This window comes from Lactuca serriola, chromosome 1 (assembly GCF_051521515.1).
Source record: "Lactuca serriola cultivar US96UC23 chromosome 1, Lser_US96UC23_V15, whole genome shotgun sequence".
NCBI lineage: Eukaryota > Viridiplantae > Streptophyta > Magnoliopsida > Asterales > Asteraceae > Lactuca > Lactuca serriola.
The window spans coordinates 248,158,345-248,178,230 of NC_136408.1; the positions used below are offsets into that span (position 1 = coordinate 248,158,345).

At 38.4% G+C, this 19,886-nt stretch overlaps 1 protein-coding gene across 1 annotated transcript; it reads left to right on the top strand.

The window, feature by feature from the left end:
- The first annotated feature begins 14,934 nt into the window (after window positions 1–14,934).
- On the top strand, window positions 14,935–18,827 carry LOC145050462 (uncharacterized). Its single transcript, XM_078998708.1, has 4 exons — window positions 14,935–15,386; window positions 17,105–17,554; window positions 17,641–17,944; window positions 18,318–18,827. The coding sequence occupies exons 1-4, from the start codon at window positions 14,985–14,987 to the stop codon at window positions 18,452–18,454; spliced, it is 1,293 nt and encodes a 430-aa protein (XP_078854834.1). The 5' UTR covers window positions 14,935–14,984; the 3' UTR covers window positions 18,455–18,827.
- Window positions 18,828–19,886: the final 1,059 nt, after the last annotated feature.

Consider the following 19,886-nt stretch of genomic DNA (forward strand, 5'->3'; position numbering starts at 1 on the left):
TTCCGTTCCCTCCGGTAGTGATAGTACCAGGGCACTACAGAGAGCTTGTTTCAGGGTTCGGAATGCGACTTCTTGTTTGTCCGTCTATTTGAATGGTACGCCCTTTTGTGTAAGCGAGGTAAGTGGCTTGGCGATCTTAGAGAAGTTTTGAATGAATCTCCTATAGTAGCCTGCTAGACCCAAGAATTGACGGATTTCCGTGGGTGTTGTCGGGATTGCCCATCCTTCAACAGCTTTGACCTTAGAGGGATCCACATGAATTCCATCTTGGCTAACTACATGACCTAGGAAGTTCACACTCCGGAGCCAGAACTCACACTTGGAGAGTTTTGTGTATAGCTTTTCCGATCGCAGAGTTTCTAGGATTTGTCGGAGATGTTGGCCATGCTCTTATTTGCTTCGGGAGTAGACGAGAATGTCGTCGATGAAGACAATGACAAAGTTGTCGAGGAATGGTCGACAGATCCGGTTCATCAGATCCATAAATGCGGCAGGGGCATTTGTTAGACCGAAGGGCATTACGACAAATTCATAATGTCCGTAACGAGTTCGGAAAGCGGTTTTTGGAATATCCTCTTCCCGGACTTTGAGTTGGTGGTATCCGGACCGTAGATCTATCTTAGAAAAATAACTAGCTCCTTGGAGCTAGTCAAATAGATCGTCTATTCGTGGGAGTGGGTAGCGATTTTTAACAGTGAGTTTATTTAACTCTCTGTAATCGATGCACATTCTAAAAGATTCGTCCTTCTTTTTGACAAAGAGGACTGGAGCTCCCCATGGCGAGTAACTAGGGCGGATGAATCCTTTGCCCAAGAGTTCACTGAGTTGGCTGGACAATTCCTGCATTTCAGCAGGAGCTAGCCGATAGGGTGATTTAGCGAGAGGAATTGCTCCTGGAACGAGGTCAATTCGGAACTCCACTTGTCTCTCTGGGGGTACTCCTGGAAGATCTTCCGGAAACACGTCTGGGAACTCACATGCTATGGGAATGTCTTGAACGTTAACCTCTTCCTTGATTTTATCCACTATGTGAGCCAGGAACGCCAAATTGTTCTTTCGTAGATGTTTCCGTGCCTGGATGCACGAGATGAGGCGAAGGTTCATGCTAGGTTTGTCTCCGTAAATTATTAGGGTTTCGTGATTGGGAAGGTAAAGGCGAACGGCCTTCTCATGACACATAATTTCAGCATGGTGGAGGCTTAACCAGTCCATGCCAATAATCACGTCGAAACTCCTAATGGGCACAGGCATTAAGTCTATTCGAAAGACGTGTTGGTTTAGGGTTAGGGTACATCCTATGTAGATTTCCCCGGTGGATTCGGTTTTCCCATTGGCCATTTCTACCGTAAAGGTTTCATTGAGATTTTGGGGTTGTTGTTTTAATAAATGCTTAAACTTATTGCTTACGAAACTTCGCTCCGCTCCGGTGTCAAATAGGATGCATGCATAAGTGTGGTTTAGGGGAAACGTACCGGTAACAACAGCGGGGTCCTGAATCGCCTCTCCCTGACCCATGGTCAGCATCCTTCCTGTTCCTCCATTTCCGGGATTGTTGTTGTTAGGGCAATCTCAGTGGAAATGCCCAGTCCTCCCACACCCATAGCAGGTGTGGCTAGGCCCTGCATTGTTGCTGCTGGTGGTGACGTTGTTGTTGTTGCGATTGTTGTTGTTGTTGCTGTTTCCCTGTTGTTGGTTCTGGGGAGGGTAGGTCATGCAGTACCTCGCCGTGTGTCCCCTTCGATTACAACTGGTGCACTGCAACTCCTTTCATTCTCCATTGTGATGGAAACCGCACTTGTTGCACTTGGGGAGATTACCGGAATAAGGTCTGGGAGCATTTGAAGCAGCTGAGGCTGGAGCATGTGGTGTGGCTGGAACCGGTGCGGTGACATCATTAACTGCCACTGTCTGCTGCTTTTTAGAGGTCTCGGGACCCTGAAGCCCCTTCCTCTTGTTGTTCTTCCCTTTCTTGCCATCACTTTCCTTCTTGCCTTCAGTCTCCGCTGGCTTCTCACCCTTTTTGTTGTTATGGTCATACAGCTTCTTCGCCAATCTTTTTGCACTGTCAAATGTTTCGGGGTTTGCAGCTATCACATTTCCTTGGATTGGTGATGTTAATCCCCAGATGAATCACTCAATCTTCTTTCCTTCCGAGGTGATCGTACCCGGGCATAATAGAGATAGTTCACTAAATCTCGATATGTAGGCATCGATATTCGCATTCTGCACATTGAGGTTCCACAACTCTTGTTCCATTTTCTGAATCTCACCTTGTGGGCAGTATTCAGCCATCAACATTTCTTTCATTTCCGACCACGGCATGGAGTTGGCTACCGGGAGTGTCATGGCTTCCATGTGTCCATTCCACCAAGTGAGTGCTTGATCGACAAAAGTGCAGGCTGCGAACTTCACTTTCATCTCCTCAGGACAATCGCATATCTCGAATACCGATTCCACCTTCTCGATCCATCGCTTCAGAGTGATCACCCCTCCAGTGCCGTTAAAAGTTCGTGGTTTGGCGTTTGTGAAGTCCTTGTAGGTACATGTTTTGGTGGGTCCTTGATTCATCCCGTTGTTCGAACTCCCAGCCCCTTTCCCGTTGCCTCCTCCGTTGTTCCCTTGGTGAATTTGTGCCATAGATGCGGTGACCGCAGCAGACACGGCCGCCTGGAATGCAGTGGAGTCAACTTCGGGTGGGGTTGGTCCAGGGTTTCCGCGAGTAGGTCTGCGAGGCATCTTTCTGTCATGAAACGGAAAAATGTTGAGTGTTTGGGGTTTTTGGGAGGTTGTGACCCTACTGACTAGGTGCAAGGTACGAACATAAACACTCCTACCATTTAACATACAATCATAGATTCTCAACATATAGCAATTTGTAATATCATAACAAAGCACGTAAAAGTTTACTAATATTATCCGCATTTGTTACATCAAAAATTTGCTCGTAAGAGCATACATGAGTGACACTAGTTCGACAGCATAACGGCTCTATGAGTTGTGTAGTCACTTAAACATAGAGTCGGGGTACATAGCATAGTTCCTAATGACCTACTAAGATAAGTCTATCCCTAATCGCGATGAGCTGCGTCTGGAGGTGGTGCCGAGGATGTGGATGCTCCCTGAAGACGAGCCACCAGTCGTTCTGCGTCCTGGAGTCGAGACTCCCACCTTACCTGCCTCATGTGAAACTCCCGAAGGACGTCACGTGTCTCCTGTTCCGCATGCTCGACCCTAGTCCACAGCTGGCGTACCTGATCAGCAGTGCCCTGAGCAAGATCGCCAGTGTTCCGTAATCGTCTCACCATGACCGGTAGGGCTCAGTCGGCCGGTCCTCCGTCCCTCAGGTCAAAGAACTCGCGTGACATGCCGAACGAGGGTCGTTGTCCCTGCTGTCTGCTCCATCTCCAAAGATCAATACCCCAAAGAGGGGTAGGACCAATGGGGCCCACACGGTAAGCAGGCACCCTGATCGGGTAAGGGGGTTGATGACTTCGGACTCCACGTCCGAATCACCCCCTTCCCCGTCATCGGGTTCCTCCTCGAAGCCCCCTTCATCTTCTTCTGGTTCGGCAGGCTCACCCTCGACTCCTGCTTCCGGTTCTCCGTCAGATTCCTCTTCGGGGTCCTCCTCAGGCTCTTCCTCTAACCATCCGTTATTTCCCTGATTAGGGAAATAAGGATCTCCGGGGTGATGAAAACCAGCCATGTTGTCTGCGTGAGTATGTAAATACGCTAACATTATTCCTAGGATGCTACAACTATTGTACAGACTAAGCAGGCGTTCTCTTTTTGGTGATAAAGGGGTATAATTTTTAGGTTCCCTAGCTATCACGATCTCATCAGAACGTGTGTTAGTTATACTTTGGAGAGAATGTAGTTGATCTGGCTACATCCACTCCTTGGTACCGCTAAGAACAGTCCTGAATTAACCGAGATACTAGCATTATCTTGTTAGGTTCGGCGTTATGTTCCTTATTCCTAATGAAAGCAAAGGTGTTTTATTGTTGTATTTTACTTGTTTTGTTCAGAGTTATGTTAGTCCCTCTTTTGGTTTATAGTTGCATATCAATGTATGGTTAGATATGCTAGTTCACTATAAACAGAGCTCTGATACCAACCTGTCACACCCCCGAACCAGACGGCGGAAACGTCCGAGGGCTATTGTGACTCAATTGAATACCATCACAATGAATATACATGAAACATAACATCATACATTACCAAGCATTGAAATGTTACAACTGGTAGCGTTTTCATTCAGTACAATGATCCATAATATTACATGCCCAAAAGTAAATTGTTCGATACTAATTAAAACAACAGCAAGACGTTATTGAGTACATTTTTCCTTTTCGATTTACCTATTACCTGAGAATACAAGTATTTTGAAAAACGTCAACATATGAAATGTTGGTGAGTTCATAAGTAATGTTTGAAATATAGTGGTTTGTATTGTTTTGAAAATCACCAGAAAATCCGATATTTTTTGAAAAGAGCATAGTATAAAAAGTGTAAAGATCCGTAAGTATGCTTGTTTGTTTCTATAAATGTAAAAGTACAATTTGTAAAACTCGTTATGTAACTCGTAGGTGTATTAATTGAAAACCCTAGGAAAAACCCGATGTTTTCCTAATACTTTGCATCAAATGATTTATATTTTGTTATTTCGTTGCGACGGGTGTATTCGTTGAGTCCCGGTGACGTTGGATTAATTATGGATTGTGAATTGTTATAAACACACATTAATGAAAATGACTAGTTTACAACTATACAAACGATCCCTTAGGCGTCGCTCGCACTATTCACTTAATCCAATCACCCGGACTTCTCATAGCCCCACAACCGAGGAGGAAAAGAGGGTGCGAAGCCCCCGATATTTTCCATAAGTCGTTCAAGGCTATCGTGAATGCGAAGGGCCCTTAGCCCGACTCGCATTTGGTGAATTCTCGACTTTACTAGCAGCACCAGAGGGCCCTTGGGGTCCAACAGCACAAAGCCTGTAAAAGTCCTTTTACACGGAATTAGGTCATAGAAGACCCAACTACATGTAAGCGAGTTTCCTCCGGGCCTAAAGATCATGTCATTGGGCTAGCTAGGCCCAACAAACACGATTTGAAACTTTCGGGCCCAAAGACGGTGTATCGACGTCTGGTGTATTCCCACGTGTGTATTGACTTCCCGAAATTTCCGCGTGTGTATTGAATTCCCGAGATTTCCGCGTGTGTATTGAAGTATCGTCGTGTTAGTAATTTCGGATTCATTATTGATTCGAGACCGAATCAATTCGTTTGATAACGATTTTTGGTGTTGAAGGTGTATTATATTTCGCCGATAGTCGAAGTACTAGTATTTCATCATGTCGGATTTATTGTTTAAACATTAGAATTTTACATTCTTGCAACTCCTTTCTTTTGGATAAATTTACACTTTTGACCCTTTGTATACAAGAATTTCTATTTTAGTCCTTAAACCATTTTTCTTGACGCTTTTGTATCAAAACTTGTAGAAAAGGTATTTTTCAGCTCAAAGTTATTTGAAAAACAGTTTTAGTCCCTCAAATGAAATTTTTCTCGGCTGAAACCCTTATTTTCGCAATTTTTACACTTTTGGCCCAAAGTAGAAAATTTTTGCATCTTTGGTCCCTTTTAAATATGAAAAGCATTTTTAACCCTTGAAATGGACTTGGAGCACTAGTAGTCCCTTGTTTTACAGAAAAATACAGTTTCAGCCCCTCTAATTTGAAAATCTCGCAAATTGGGCTTTATTGGGCCGAAAAATTTAATTTTGGCCCATTATGCTTAAAATTTTCACATTTAATCCTTCAAAGAGAATATTTCCAGAAAAATACAATGTTGAAACTGTTTTGACTCATTTCATCCATCAGAATTTGTATTTTGTCATTTTGGGCCCTTTAACCTTATATTTTTAACATTTTGAGTCCAAAAATGGGATTTTTAGCCCAAGGAGTTCATATTAACCAACTTGGTTATTTTTCTAGAAATGATTTGTGTGTAATAATATGTTTAATACTTGTTTCATACTTCCTAATGCAAATCTCGATTTTAAGGACTTTTTGACTAGTTCCAACACCATAATCACATAAGAACATGTAAATAAACATAGAAATCATACAAAGCATACATTTACTCATAGATCTACAAATTTGCTTATATTCCCCCCCCCCCAAAACTTATAAAAACCGAAGAATAGGGGGTATGAAGCTCACCTTTGGGTGTGGTTTCGGTTTTGGAGAAGAGATGGATAGAAATGAGGTGATTTTCGGCCTTAGCAACCTTTCCTTGGAAGATCTCGAGTTTAGGAGCTTCTAAGGTGCAAGATTATAATTTATTATGAGTTAAGAAGAGATGTTTGATAAATCAAGGAACCTAGATCATAGATTTAAGTATAAACTTACCTTAGGTGATGATTCTTGTGGAAAATCTCTTTGAAATGCCCTTAAGTCTCGAAAAATTTGGTGAAGAGGGGTAAGAGTGTTCCTTGAGAGTGTTTGATAAACAAAAAGTGGGTGAAGTTTGTGTGTGTGGGAGCTCTCGGTCGAGAACCAAGAAGAAGAAGAGAGAGAGAGAGAGTTGAGGTGACAATCCTAGATGTATGTTGGTCCATGCATGGAGGCATGTGATGTATAAGTGAGGTGGCAAGGCCTAAGTCAACTCTTCACTTCCTTGGGTTTGGGCTTGGGCCGAGATTTGGAAAAGGAGAAGAGATTTTTGGGCTTTATTGCCCCTAAGCCCATATAAGAGTTAAGTTGAATGATTGTTGGTCCTATAAAATATAAGTGTGATTTTTATGCTTTATTAGGCTAGATTAGGTTAATTATAGTCCATAATAGTTCATATAATTGATTTATTTCATTCTAGGCCCAATATGGCCCAAAAGATTGAAATAAATGAGAGTGAGTTCAATTAAAGCCTATTTAAAGGTTCTAAGCCCAAGATAGTCAAATTGGAAGCTTATTGGCCCATTGGGCCCAATAAGGAAGTCCTAGTCCAAATTGGACCTATACAAGAACTTCTAGGGTTTCCAATTACTTGTTGACTATTTGAAGTGCTTGTATGGTGTATTGGATTGAAATTTTTGTTGTCATAGAGTAAGCATCATACATGCTCTTAAGTTTTTGATTCTACATTTTACTTGAGTGTAGTGATTACAAGACACAAAATTTCTAGTTGTGACAATGAGTGGTGAGAGCTAAGTAACAGGACTGCCTGAAGTTGGTCAACACAGCTGCTGATAGCCGAGCAACACAATTATTGATGGTTATTTCGAAGTGTTTTACGAGTAGTAGCGTACTACTCTTCTCCCACCCTCTTTTTTCATATGAAATTATCTAGTGATCTGGGCCACGACGCGTATTCTGGTTGAGTAGGGCTTGCGACGCGCAGTCTTTAAACAACTTATTTTGTCTCGCAAAGGTAGCCCGTTTTATTTATTGATGGAGTAGCCCAATAAAACGCAAATACTGATCTCGTGAAGCCCAAAATGGAATTGGAAGAAACCAACTTGAAGAATTAGGTCCATATGCGTTGTTAAGATTGTTTATAAAAAAGCCAAAGAGAAGCCAAAGCTAAGAAATACAACCCATATGACCGTCCCAAATTTATTCTCTCCAATTTTGTGTTGGGTTGTATTGGACTAGATAACTTGTAACATGTAGCCCATTTATAGGAATGATAGCCCAAAGAACTTACAACCCATATATAACTTCCTTTTTTTTTTCTTTTTCGTGTGTGAGTTTGTGAGAAATGAACCAGGACTAAGTCATTTTCTTTAATTCTTTTTTGCCTGTACACGTGTTTGTATACACGGTTTTGTACTAGCAAGGCAACATTTTTAATATGCGGGCCCACCTTTCTTTTATCAATTTGGACTAATGAGAAAGAAAAAAGCTATCTAGCCCATATTGTTCCATATCTCGATCAACATAAACAAAAGACGTTGGCAATTAGGGATGTTATCCCCTTCTCCCCCTGATAATGACGGCCATTGATGGAGCTAAAAATGATTGGTGATGGCGACTGTGAAGTGACGGTTGCTATCTAAACCGCCTCGTCGGAGTAGTGGCGCCGACTGACTGCAGGTGATGGTGAGATCGACGACGACTGTCGTTGGAGCTACTGCTGCAAATCGACGACTGGTCTGCAACTATGGCAGATCTACGGTTGTCGATTGGAGGTCGCCCGATGGGCGGTGTTGGGGCTGTGGAACGAAGACTGTTGGGAGCGAAAACTGTTGCTGGCTGTGGAGTAGAATCAAGACGCCGATTCTTCAATTCCGGAGGGTTGTTGGGTCGCTGTTGAGAACAATTGACGATTACAGGTGGCTTGGCAGGTGGTAGTTCTTGATGATCACTTCTCTAGGGTTCCATGGATGAAAATGGCGATTAGCTATGATCGACTGGGGGTTGCAGGTTCGGCGGCGTTGTGGCTGTAGGAGGATCTTGGAGCAGCAAGCTTAGTCGGCGATGTAGATTAGTTGTGTCAGGTGGCCCCGATTAGTGGCTGGAGGCGATTTGGTGGTGCCCTAACTCTGGCGAGCGGCGATTGATTGAACACATGGATGCGGCGGTGACGGGACAAACAGGTGGAGACCAGTGGCCGGATTGGAGCCGAAGTTGGAGTGACTATTGAAGGTTTTGCTGACGCCGCGTCGGTTGTCCAATGATACCACAGGTGCTCACTGTTTAAGCCAAAGTTGTACAGTTGCAGGAGGTCGGCGAGATGCTGGGGTATCCGGAGATCTTTGACTGCGATGTGTTGACCTTATGGGTCCTAGCTCTTTTTTTTCTGTACAAAAGGGATTGGACCAGGTGGGTCCATGTCTATACTGTGAACCATTAATATATTGTGAACCATTAATGGTTTTGTTCTAATGTATACTTTATACACTGTATATACTATCCATCCCCCTTTTTTTGTTTGTCAGCTTAAGATGACAGCAAATACGATTTGTTGTATGCATCGTCTTTTTCTTTTGTATCACTTTTCTTACAGAACTTCTTATAGAAGTCACTTCCATTTCCCCCTCTTTTTTTTGTGTTTAATAACCATTAATTAAAATGGTAAAACTATGGGGGTAAAGGTAATTTTACCAATGTTTTGAAATGCATAAGGATCCCAGCACAACATAAGTAAATTTATACAAAAACTTATGATTAAAATGAAAAATTTTCATGATATGTGAGCTGGAAGATTGTAAGATTTATAAAAGCTCAATTTCTCCTCAACTTTCTTAATAGGTCATCAAAAAGAATGACAAAACTGACTTGGGATAAAAATGATTTTACTGGAAGTTTGAGAAGGTAAAAAATTATAGAAACTTATTTCTTCTTTAAAGCTTCTAAATATCTTGAAAATCATACACCAAATGGGATTTTCAAAAAACCCATGAGAAGCTCGTCTGTTCTTCTTCTTTTTTCTTCAAACTTCTAAGGAGAAAACACCAAATGAATAACAAAATATTCTTTTCTTTTCAAACTTTGCTGAAAAACCTTAAGATATAAACAAAAACGGGTTTTGATGAGGATTTTTCCTCATAAACTTTTTTTTCTTTCAGCTTGCTCAACAAGCCTTTAAGGTATGAGCAGCAACAGATCTGAGAAATTTTCGTTTCATTTTCTAAGCATCTAAAGAAAATAGACAGCCTTAAAGAAAACCATAAATTGAATGTGATTTCTCCACAACATAAATGAATAATAAAGTAAATATTTACCAAAAAGTTCTTCAACTCTCAAGTTGGTTCCATAAACACCAAAATATGAACAAACATGGAGGAAAGCTTGTAAAAACCTCCTTTATCCCCGAAAATTCAGGTAAACACGCGTTTGAGCTGGTGTTTCCAAACTTGAGAGGTGATTAAGTGAACAAAAAATGTGTAGATCTGGAGATCTAAGCTAAAAACAAGAGCAAATCCAAAGTGTCTATGCAAACTTCGTGAATGCTCATATGAGCTAAAAGTTGAACAGATCATGAGATCTGAACATAAAAACAAAAGCAAATCTAAAGATCTTAACTGAAAATGAAGTAGTTCTTGAGATCTAAACGATGTTTAAACAGATATGAGAAGATCTTGTCAAGATCCAAACGGATCTGGACAGATCTTGGCCAAAGCCAAAAGGATCTGAACCAAGGTTCTAGAAATGAACAGATCTGAGAAGAACCTGAGGTGAAGAACAACAGATCTGATCAGATCTACACAAGAACGAGCTTCAGGACAACTGAGGCTTTTGCTACTTGCTCGAATCCGGGATGGCGCTAAATGATGGAACATGGACCTCCGGCGGCGCTTCTGGTCTTCTGCTGCGGCGGAGATCTGCGAGTCACCATCAGAGAGACGCGTTAGAGCCGTCCTAGGGACTGTGCCCCGGGAGCGGACTCCGACGGTCAAGTTAGATCAACTGATAGATCTGAGATGGTCCTCCATAGCTGGAGAGAACCATCTTTGTGCTAGTGGTGGTGTATGGCGGCGGCGGAGTATAATGGCGGCTGAGCCATGGGGGAAGAGTCTAGGGGAAGGTCCCGGGCCAGGGTCCTTCTCCATGGAGGAGGTACTATTCATTATATAGGGGACAATTAGGTCAGGCTTTGGGCCAGCCCAATTCAGGCCCAACTAACAAGGAGTTGGGCAAGGCCGCCCGGAGGCGCCGGGCGGGGCTGGCGGGCGCGCACTAGGAGAGGATGGCAAGGGAGTGCCAGGCAGGGGAGCGCTTGGCTGAGCCGGCAGGAGAGTCCCCAGCAAGGCTGGCAATGGAGTCCCCAGCAAGGGCTGGCAAGGGAGTCCCCAGCAAGGGCTGGCAAGGGAACGCCAGGCAAGGCTGGCAGGGGCACGCCAGACCAAGCTGGCGCGCTAGATCAGTCTAGGCCACGCTAGTGGACCATTCCTCATCAAGTCCCCCCAGTTTGGTGTTATTGGTACGCGGCCAATGACATCGGACTGGAACTAGTCATATAAACCAACAGGAGAGTCCCCAGTGAGGCTAGCAAGGGAGTCCCCAGCGAGGCTGGCAGGAGAACGCCAGGCAAGGATGGCGGGAGCGCGCCAGGCTAGGCTGGCACGTTAGAGTAGTCTGGGACGTGCTAATGGACCATTCCTCATCATTTACATACAACATATTAGACCTAATAAATTAAGTATAATATGTTAAAAGTTAAAAACAAACTTTATAAGTAGAAGAAAATATATTATTTTTAATATTGAAATTTAGTTTATATATAATTACACTTTAGGTTTGATATTTATTAACCTTATTAACCAACTTATAATAATTATTTGAAAGAAATTGAAAAGTCATGGGAGTTTCAAATGAATGTGGTGAAAGGAAAAAATACATGAGAGTTTCAAATGAATGTGGTTCAAGAAAAAATGTAAGCTTTATAAGTATATAATGATAATGATATATATATATATATATATATATATATATATATATATATAAGTTCAAATGAAAAAAAAGGTTAAGATTTATCAGTCAATCATTTATTTTGCTACAAAAAGTTCTATTGTACCAACATATAGGGGGATATGTAATATTTATATGTGAACATAAATGTAAGCGATCCATTATGGAAAAAGTCAATTGCAACTATATCTATTCATAGTGACAACGTTGTCACTTTGATTAAGACTTATAGTCAAGTGTATAATGGAAAGTGTAGACACTTTATTGTTAGACGCAACATGACTAGGAATTTAATCATGAATGGCGTGATTTTTGTGGATTTTATGAGGTCACAACAAAATTTAGCGTACCATCTGATTGCAAGATTATGAATTCAATACACAACATTGTTATACTTTTGTATGTCATTTTCACTTTAGCTATAAATATGATTATGTACTTGTGTTGTAATATCATGAACCACATTTAAATTTTAAGATGCTTTGCGTTAATTATCATAATCAATAAAATGTTTAAAAACGTATCTTTATATTTGCTAAGATTGGTGAAGACTTCTTCTTCCAACGAGTGATCCATGTATATTTCATGTTACTCTATGTATAATTAATTTATCCAATCATTTGGTTCATTTAACCCATAAAATATGTCATTGAATTTGTCATTGGATGAGACATAACTTAAACATGCAAAATTAGCAAAACATATTACATCTCTTCCAAAATTGAAGAAATCTAAACTTCATTACACCAAAATTCCATGAAATACACTTACTATATAAATCATTTTTCTTACAATGCTCTTTCTCTCTTCAAATAACCATTAATTTCAAATTCAAGATGATTAATTATGAAATGTTGAATGCCTCCCTTTCCTTGTTAAACTTTTTTTTTTCAATGAGCAAACTCCAATACCTAAGAGATTATGTGTGACCCATATAACAAAAGTTTGACGTTTCTTAATGGGTTTACCTACTCAAGGTGAAATAGTAAAGAAAACATTTAGATAACAGGGTTTTGGAGCGTTAAGGGCTACATTGGCATACATGTTGATATAAGGTTATATGTTGAGTGAGAGATAATAAACGCTTTTTCAAAACCCTTCAACTTTAGAGTTCTAACACTAAAAATTGATGCTAAGGTAAACTGACTAAAAGTATATAACTTTATATAACTTTATAGGCTTTTATGCCATTTTCCTTTTTTTTTTAATTACTTTTACATTCCATACACCCTAAGCCAAAATCTAGAGGGTGTAGGTGCTGTTTTCTCAAGTTAAACATAACATATATGAAAAATAAGCAAACTTTGAGGGTGATTTCTAAAACTTAGGCTAAGTAGTAGGGATCTCAGGATAAGTCGTGATTCCAACGTGGACCATCAACCATAGCATATACACTCCCCCAATGACACGTGATGCTTAGGTGGAATGGTTGTCGAAGGAGCCCTTAACGCCCAACCGGTTGGACCGTGACCCGGGGTAGAAGGCGGGTCAATTGAAACCGGTTTTTTGTAAAAATGCGAACCGGATCGAACCGGCCGGGTTTCCCAAAACCGCGGTTCGACCGCTTATGTTGAACCGGTTAAATCGAGTTGACCCGTTTCAATAGAGTTTGAATAGTGGATACAAGTAGCGAATGCCAAAACAACGAGCCGTTTGCGGTTTCTTCAATGTTTTTCAATGTTTAAACTTTGTGGACATCAAATTATTAGTTTTATATGTTTATGCATTGTGCATGAAAGTAAAAATATATATAAATAGAAAAAGACCATAAACCAGGTTGACCCGTGAACCGGTTATCACACCGGGTCAACTAAAAACCCGGGTTTTAAAACATTGCCAAAAACACATCTTATCCCTTTTTGTTAAAATAAACTTTATAATTACCACCTTTATACCACTTCAATTTTACAAAAAACCCATCTTTCCTCTCTTTAATCTCCCTTAAACCCTACTATTTTCTCACAAATGAAACCAAATTACAGCAGAGCACCCCACCATCAAAAATAAATCTTCTAACAAGTTCAATAAATCCAAGATTTTATATTACCAGTATGATTTAAATCTCACTCGTTTACCTAACATTAGTTTTAATAACTTATACAATTCACCAAAACAATTTCATCCCTAAATAACAACCTTTACAAACTCCACCAATTATGCATTATTTCTAACCTGAATCGGTCCCTGAAACACAACATGAACCATCACGACGAGGTAAGAGCTCTAAAAATACCAACAAATAATACCGGAGTCCAAAGGAGGAATATGAATTGTTTCGTGCTTGGGTCATCATTTCTTAGGATAGTGAAGCTAAGAACACAAAAAGTGGGTGCTTTTTGAGATGCATCACGACCCAATTCCACAACGTATTGGGTTAAGAATACCAAACTATTGATCAAGTATCTTCAAAGTCCCATGATTTGAAATAGAAGATCGACTAGTTCAACAATATTTACTTCAACTTAGTAGCACACAAAAGTAGTGCCAATAACATAGATGTTTTAGAAATAACTCTCGGGAAGTATCAGTTTGAAAATTGAAAGTGTCTGGAAGTCCTTTAAAAACAACAAAGGTTGGTATATACTATGTAATTGCGCAAAGTAGACACAAATGTCGGCCGAAATAGGAGGCGCTAAAAGGCCAAAGACATCTGAGTCCAACGATCACACACAAATATGGAACACACGTTACATTATCGAACTTAACAACAAAGACAATGACCTTAATTCGAACAACCTCAACGAATCATACATAACAATGTTATATCCCCTAGATCCATGGATGTAGTCTTCAAAATAATTGGTTTTACCATACAAAATGGCTTAGCAGCACAACTTGTTGCCCGCTTGCATTTTCTTTCGTTGTATGATAATAACTAATATCAATTATTTTGATAGATTTAAGACAAAATAAATTGTGAAATAAAAATAAAAACAAAAATAGCCGTATCGTCTTTTTTTTTTTTTCAATAACTCTTAGGGCATTCACAATCCATTAAACTCTCATATCATCCATTAAACATCACCCATAACCTTTTAAACACCTATTCGATCCTAATCACCATTTTATTTCTTCTATTGAACCATTCAACTCTATTCAATGTCATCATCTATACTCCATTCAACTCTTATTCAATCCTAGTCATCATCCTATTCAACTCTTATACTACTTGCATTATGGATGCGCTTAGGACAATAACTTTTAGCAACTACTTAAAAATTGGATGCACACTTACCATTACAAAAATAAAAGAATGTAGTGCAAAACAAAATACATATTTAAAAATCTTTGCAAGGAAGACAAATGACTTAGAAATTTTTTTGTTAGGATAAAGATAAACCACTAAAAATATATGAATTTAAGGAATTTTACGACATTTCCCTGTTTACATTCATTTTTCATACACCTAAGCCAAAACGGAGGGTGTAGGTGCTATTTTCTCAACTTAAACATAAAATATCCGAAAGATGAGTAAACTTTGAGGGTGGTTTCTGGAACTTGGCCAAAACAGGTGTATAATTGGCGTCCATATCTCTCGCCTTCTGTCGACAAATCACAAGATTCATCAATGGAGGAAGAGCAAGAGACGCTAGTGACGATCAGCAATCACAAGCCAAAGTCAAAGTCAAACTACCGGATCATTGATGCTCTTGAATCTAAAAGTTTTTCATGGATTTTCATCGATCAATCTAACCCTTGGAAAGCTGCTCTTTCATGGTTGATCTTCTTCATCTTCACCGTGGGTCTTCCGATGCTCTCACATATCGTGTATCAATGCTCCACATGTGACGACAGCCACCAAAGACCGTTCGATATGATCGTCCAGCTGTCGCTATCCATCTGCTCCACTCTTTCGTTCATTAACTTGTCGTCGTTTGCTCGGAAATACGGTCTCCGGCGATTCCTGTTCCTTGATAAGTTGTCTGATGTTAGTGCTAAAGTCCGTGATGGATACTCCGAGCAACTTCATGTGCGTTCCCTAATCCCTCTTTTTATAAACTCTAAACTAGATCGTTTTAGTTAATCATTACAATCATTATGCTAAATTCGATTATTTTGGAAGTAATCGAAAACGCCTTGTTGTTCATTGCAATCGTTCCAATGATAAAATTAGGTTGTAATTTGTGAGATTTGAATTTTGGTTCACAATTTCAATGGATTTTTTTTAATAGCTCGACGAACTTGAATTTATTTGGGAACAAATTTAGGTGTCCTTTACGCGATCGTGTTTTGATATTTAAATTACATGGAATTTGATCTACAATTAACTTATCTATTTCACTTAGGCTTTCTTCACATTTAAATTCGTAGGAAGTATTTTAATTTCTGGGCATAGGGAGAAAACACTATCATCAAATTAAATGTCTGGAATCGTATTCTCTAATGAAATTGGCAGGTTGATGAGATCTTTGGAACACAATTAGATAAAATTTCATTACCTTATAAACTTTTTGTCTTGTTTTAAATTGTTTCATGTCGTATCATATTTTGTGAAAATTTACTCCAAGATAGATTTGAAGTTCTAGAAAATATCATATTATCATACACAAAAGTTGCTTATATTGTGGATAGATTTGATTCTTTGTTACAAAAAGTCAAACGGGTAGGTAAAAATACTATTTTTTTTGGTGCAATTTGTCTTGGACACATCACACATCCTGTCCAAAAAATTTAAGTTTTATATGAAATATGTTAAAACGAAAATCTATTTTTTTTTTTTTAAATCAAAACTATGTGTCCGACGCGATAATTCATATCCCCAATTGATCAATTCATGAATAAATGAGTTAATATAGATAATTTTAGTATCAATAATTATAAAAGACAAAATTGCAAAAATGGTCCCTGTGGTATGCATTATTTTGGGGTTTTAGTCCAAACCCCGACTTTTTTGGCTTCGTGGTCCTTTTAGGCTAGTTTCATTGTAGAATTGGTCCCCGATAAACTTGAAAAGACTATTTTGCCCTTTTAATTTGTTTTTTCCATTTACTTAAATATTTTTTTCATTTATTTAATTATAAATGTTAAATCAAAGAGAAATTAAATATCCTTCTAAAAGGGCAAAATAGTCTTTTCAAGTTTATCGGGAACCAATTCTACAATGAAATTAGCCCAAAAGGACCACGAAGCCAAAAAAGTCGGAGTTTGGACTAAAACCCCAAAAAAATGCATACCATAGGGACCATTTTTGCAATTTTGTCATTATAAAATAATAATAAAAACCAAGCAGTCAGTTGATATCCATGTGATGTATAGAAATACAAAAAACCAACATAAAAAACAACAATTATTTGGCTTGTGTACTTATGACTTATGTGAATAGGACAAAAACTGTCATAAAAAAAGGTGGGACCAGGACTTGCTCTCAATCTTTTGTCTAATGCCTTCTCATTGTAGTTGTCGACACCCCTTTTGGTGTTGTACTTTGAACTTTGAAGAAGTCACCAAATTATAGTAATGTCATTAAAATACACAATAATTGGATAGAAAAGTTGAAATAATAAAATCATTGAAAGTACAATGCTATATAGTCTGGTAGATCTTTTTAAAGTACAATGCCTTTATAATAATAATAATAATAATAATAATAATAATAATAATAATAATAGAAAGAAACGAAAGTAGGATGACATAATAAACAAACATTTTTCCAATGAAAGTAACATGCGTTGATGTTTATACATGCAGAGATCAATAAAGCTCCTATGCACATTCATCATCCCATGTTTCCTAGCAGATAGTGCATACAAAATCTGGTGGTTTATTTCGGGTAGAAACCAAATCCCCTACATTTACAACATCTACTTAAGCCACACAATCGCTTGCATTCTTCTTTTATGTTCTTGGTTATACCGCACCTCCCTTTTCTTTCTTGTATGCGTTCTTTTCAAACTCACGTGCTCTTTACAAATCCTTCGGTTGGAAGATTTTGCAAAAGTGTTTGAGAAACAAGCGGATGTTGGATCGATTTTATTGGAGCATCTTGCTATTAGAAGAACTCTTAAGATCATAAGTCATAGATTTCGCGCTTTCATTTTGTCCACTTTGATTTTGGTGACTGTCAGTCAATTTGCTTCCTTGCTTGTTACTCTCGAGACCGGCTCACTTGTCAATCTTTCCACTGCTGGTGAACTTGCGGTAAATAATAATATTTTTTTTTCAGATTTTCTTCGAATTTATTATATCAATTAACTTGAAATTTACAAAATTGTTTTTTTTTTCAGCTGTGTTCTTTGACACTTGTGAGTGGTTTATTCATATGCCTACGCAGTGCTGCGAAGATCACACATAAAGCTCAATCTGTGACAAGTTTAGCAGCCAAATGGCACACGTGTGCCACCATTGACTCGTTTGATGATGTGGGTCTCACTGAAGAGACTCCCATGGCTAACAGTTCCAATAGGGCGAATTACCATTTTGCCCCTGTGGATTCAGATTTGGATGAAGGAGATGAAGATGAATTGGACAATACAAAATTGATTCCGGTTTATAAGGACACAATCACATACCAAAAGAGACAGGCCTTAGGTCAGACTTCTATTTCTATTGTGTGTTTTGGAACTTGTTTTTGCCATCACTTGAATAATCAGATAGGGGTATGTATGTAATTTTATACTAATCTCATTAATCGGTTTCTTATGGCAATAACTTATATGATTTTTCAAATCGTAATTGTATAATCACTTTATGCCAGAACACTCAAAACTGAATATTGTGCAAATAAATATTAGTTGCCAAATTGTAGGAATAGCAACATTCTTTTACCTGCGATAGTAATATGTAATGTGAAACTTGTAAATTTATTATATATTTTTTTTTACCATAACAGCAGAATAAGTTCATCTCTTTACACATAATAGCAACATATTTACTTTTGAAGATTGATTTTTTTTTTTTTCAGTAACGTATTTTGAGAACAACAGAGCTGGGATCACAGTGTTTGGATTCATGCTGGACAGATCATCACTGCACACAATCTTTGCTATCGAAATGTCACTAACACTTTGGTTGGTCAACAAAACAATCAGTTTCTCATGAATGTCTATGCTCTTTTCTACACACCATACATCATACATCACATACATCATACATATTGGCAAAGGTGGTTCCATATTGATATCATGTGTGTTTGATAGAGACTGATGTGCTGGCATCCTATCATTGGTTATCAAGATCCCATCCCATGAAATAATGTCATTTGGCATGCTACGTGGTGTTATTGCCAATTGCCCTATCCAGGGATTTGATTCTGCATTGTTTGATCGAGATTTCTTTGTTTGTTTGTGAGGCTTTTTTGTATACTTCTTGTATTTGCTTATTATATACTTGCTTATGTCAATGTAAATTTCATTTCATATACAGGTAATGCTACGGCTGGTTGTATGTAAATTTACGACTCATTTCACTTGTATTTCATCTTATTCGTTGTAAACAAAACATATATTATTCAATTCACTACCAAAAAAATAAAGTAAAACAAGAGTGAACATAAAAAAAAAAAAAATCAAATCCAAATACTTCACAATGTGTCGCAGTTGACAGAAGGATCGATTGGGATACTGAGGTTGAGGTGGCACAAGGAGGTGATTCGGGCGGCATTAGAAAAGTCAACCGGGAACGATTGGACCGCAGTCTTAAGGCACCGACAAGTAGCTCTAAGAACATCTCTTGAAGCATTTGCAGCTCGAACCAAATCTTGTGCACTAGAACAACATTGTGGGCTAGGTTCATAAGAGTATCCAAAAATGAAAGGCTCACAAGTCATCAACTTTGTGATTACATCTTGACAGTTTGTTTGGGCATTGACGCCTTGTTTTGATAACAAAACTGTTGATGCTAAAATCATCAATGATAATGCAAACCAAATCATGTGTTTAGCCATTTGTGTTTAGAAGTGGGAGTTTGTTTTTTTGTGGATGTTTTGAATTTTGATGGATTGTAAGGAATTTATAGGGGGGTTAAGTTTATATATGGTATGGAATCAAAATAAAGGTTGTAATGTTTACAAGATATAGAAAGGATTTGTAACGGTTAACTTTTGAATATCGTATTTATGATTATTAATATTTTTTTACTTATTGCTATCACTGTAATCTTTGAAGTAAATAACAATTTTGAATAGTTGCTTTTTTTTTTTTTTTTAAAAAAAAGGGATTATCTTTGAAGATTTTTTTTTTTTCGCTCATACGAAAATAAAAACGTTTGATCTAAAATAAGATTTAGTAAAAATGTAGTTATAATTTTTAAATGCTTGGCACTCAAATAGAAAAGTTATATAGAATTAGTTGAACTTATATGAGAGTGATTAACCATCCATTTTCGGATAATCCTTCATTTATCCAATTTTTAAAAATTTTCATTTTAAAATATAAATTTAACGCCAAATAATTTGTCATTTCGTTCTTTGATGCCAAAGTTCATTTTCGTTTAGTAGGTTTAACCAACATTTAAATTCACAACAAAAACTAAA

Coding starts and splice junctions, on each gene's coding strand:
- LOC145050462 (XM_078998708.1), top strand. CDS start 14,985: ATGGAGGAAGAGCAAGAGACGCTAGTGACGATCAGCAATCACAAGCCA. Junction 17,555..17,640: donor CCACTGCTGGTGAACTTGCG/GTAAATAATAAT, acceptor TTTTTTTTTCAG/CTGTGTTCTTTGACACTTGT. Junction 17,945..18,317: donor CCAAAAGAGACAGGCCTTAG/GTCAGACTTCTA, acceptor TTTTTTTTTCAG/TAACGTATTTTGAGAACAAC.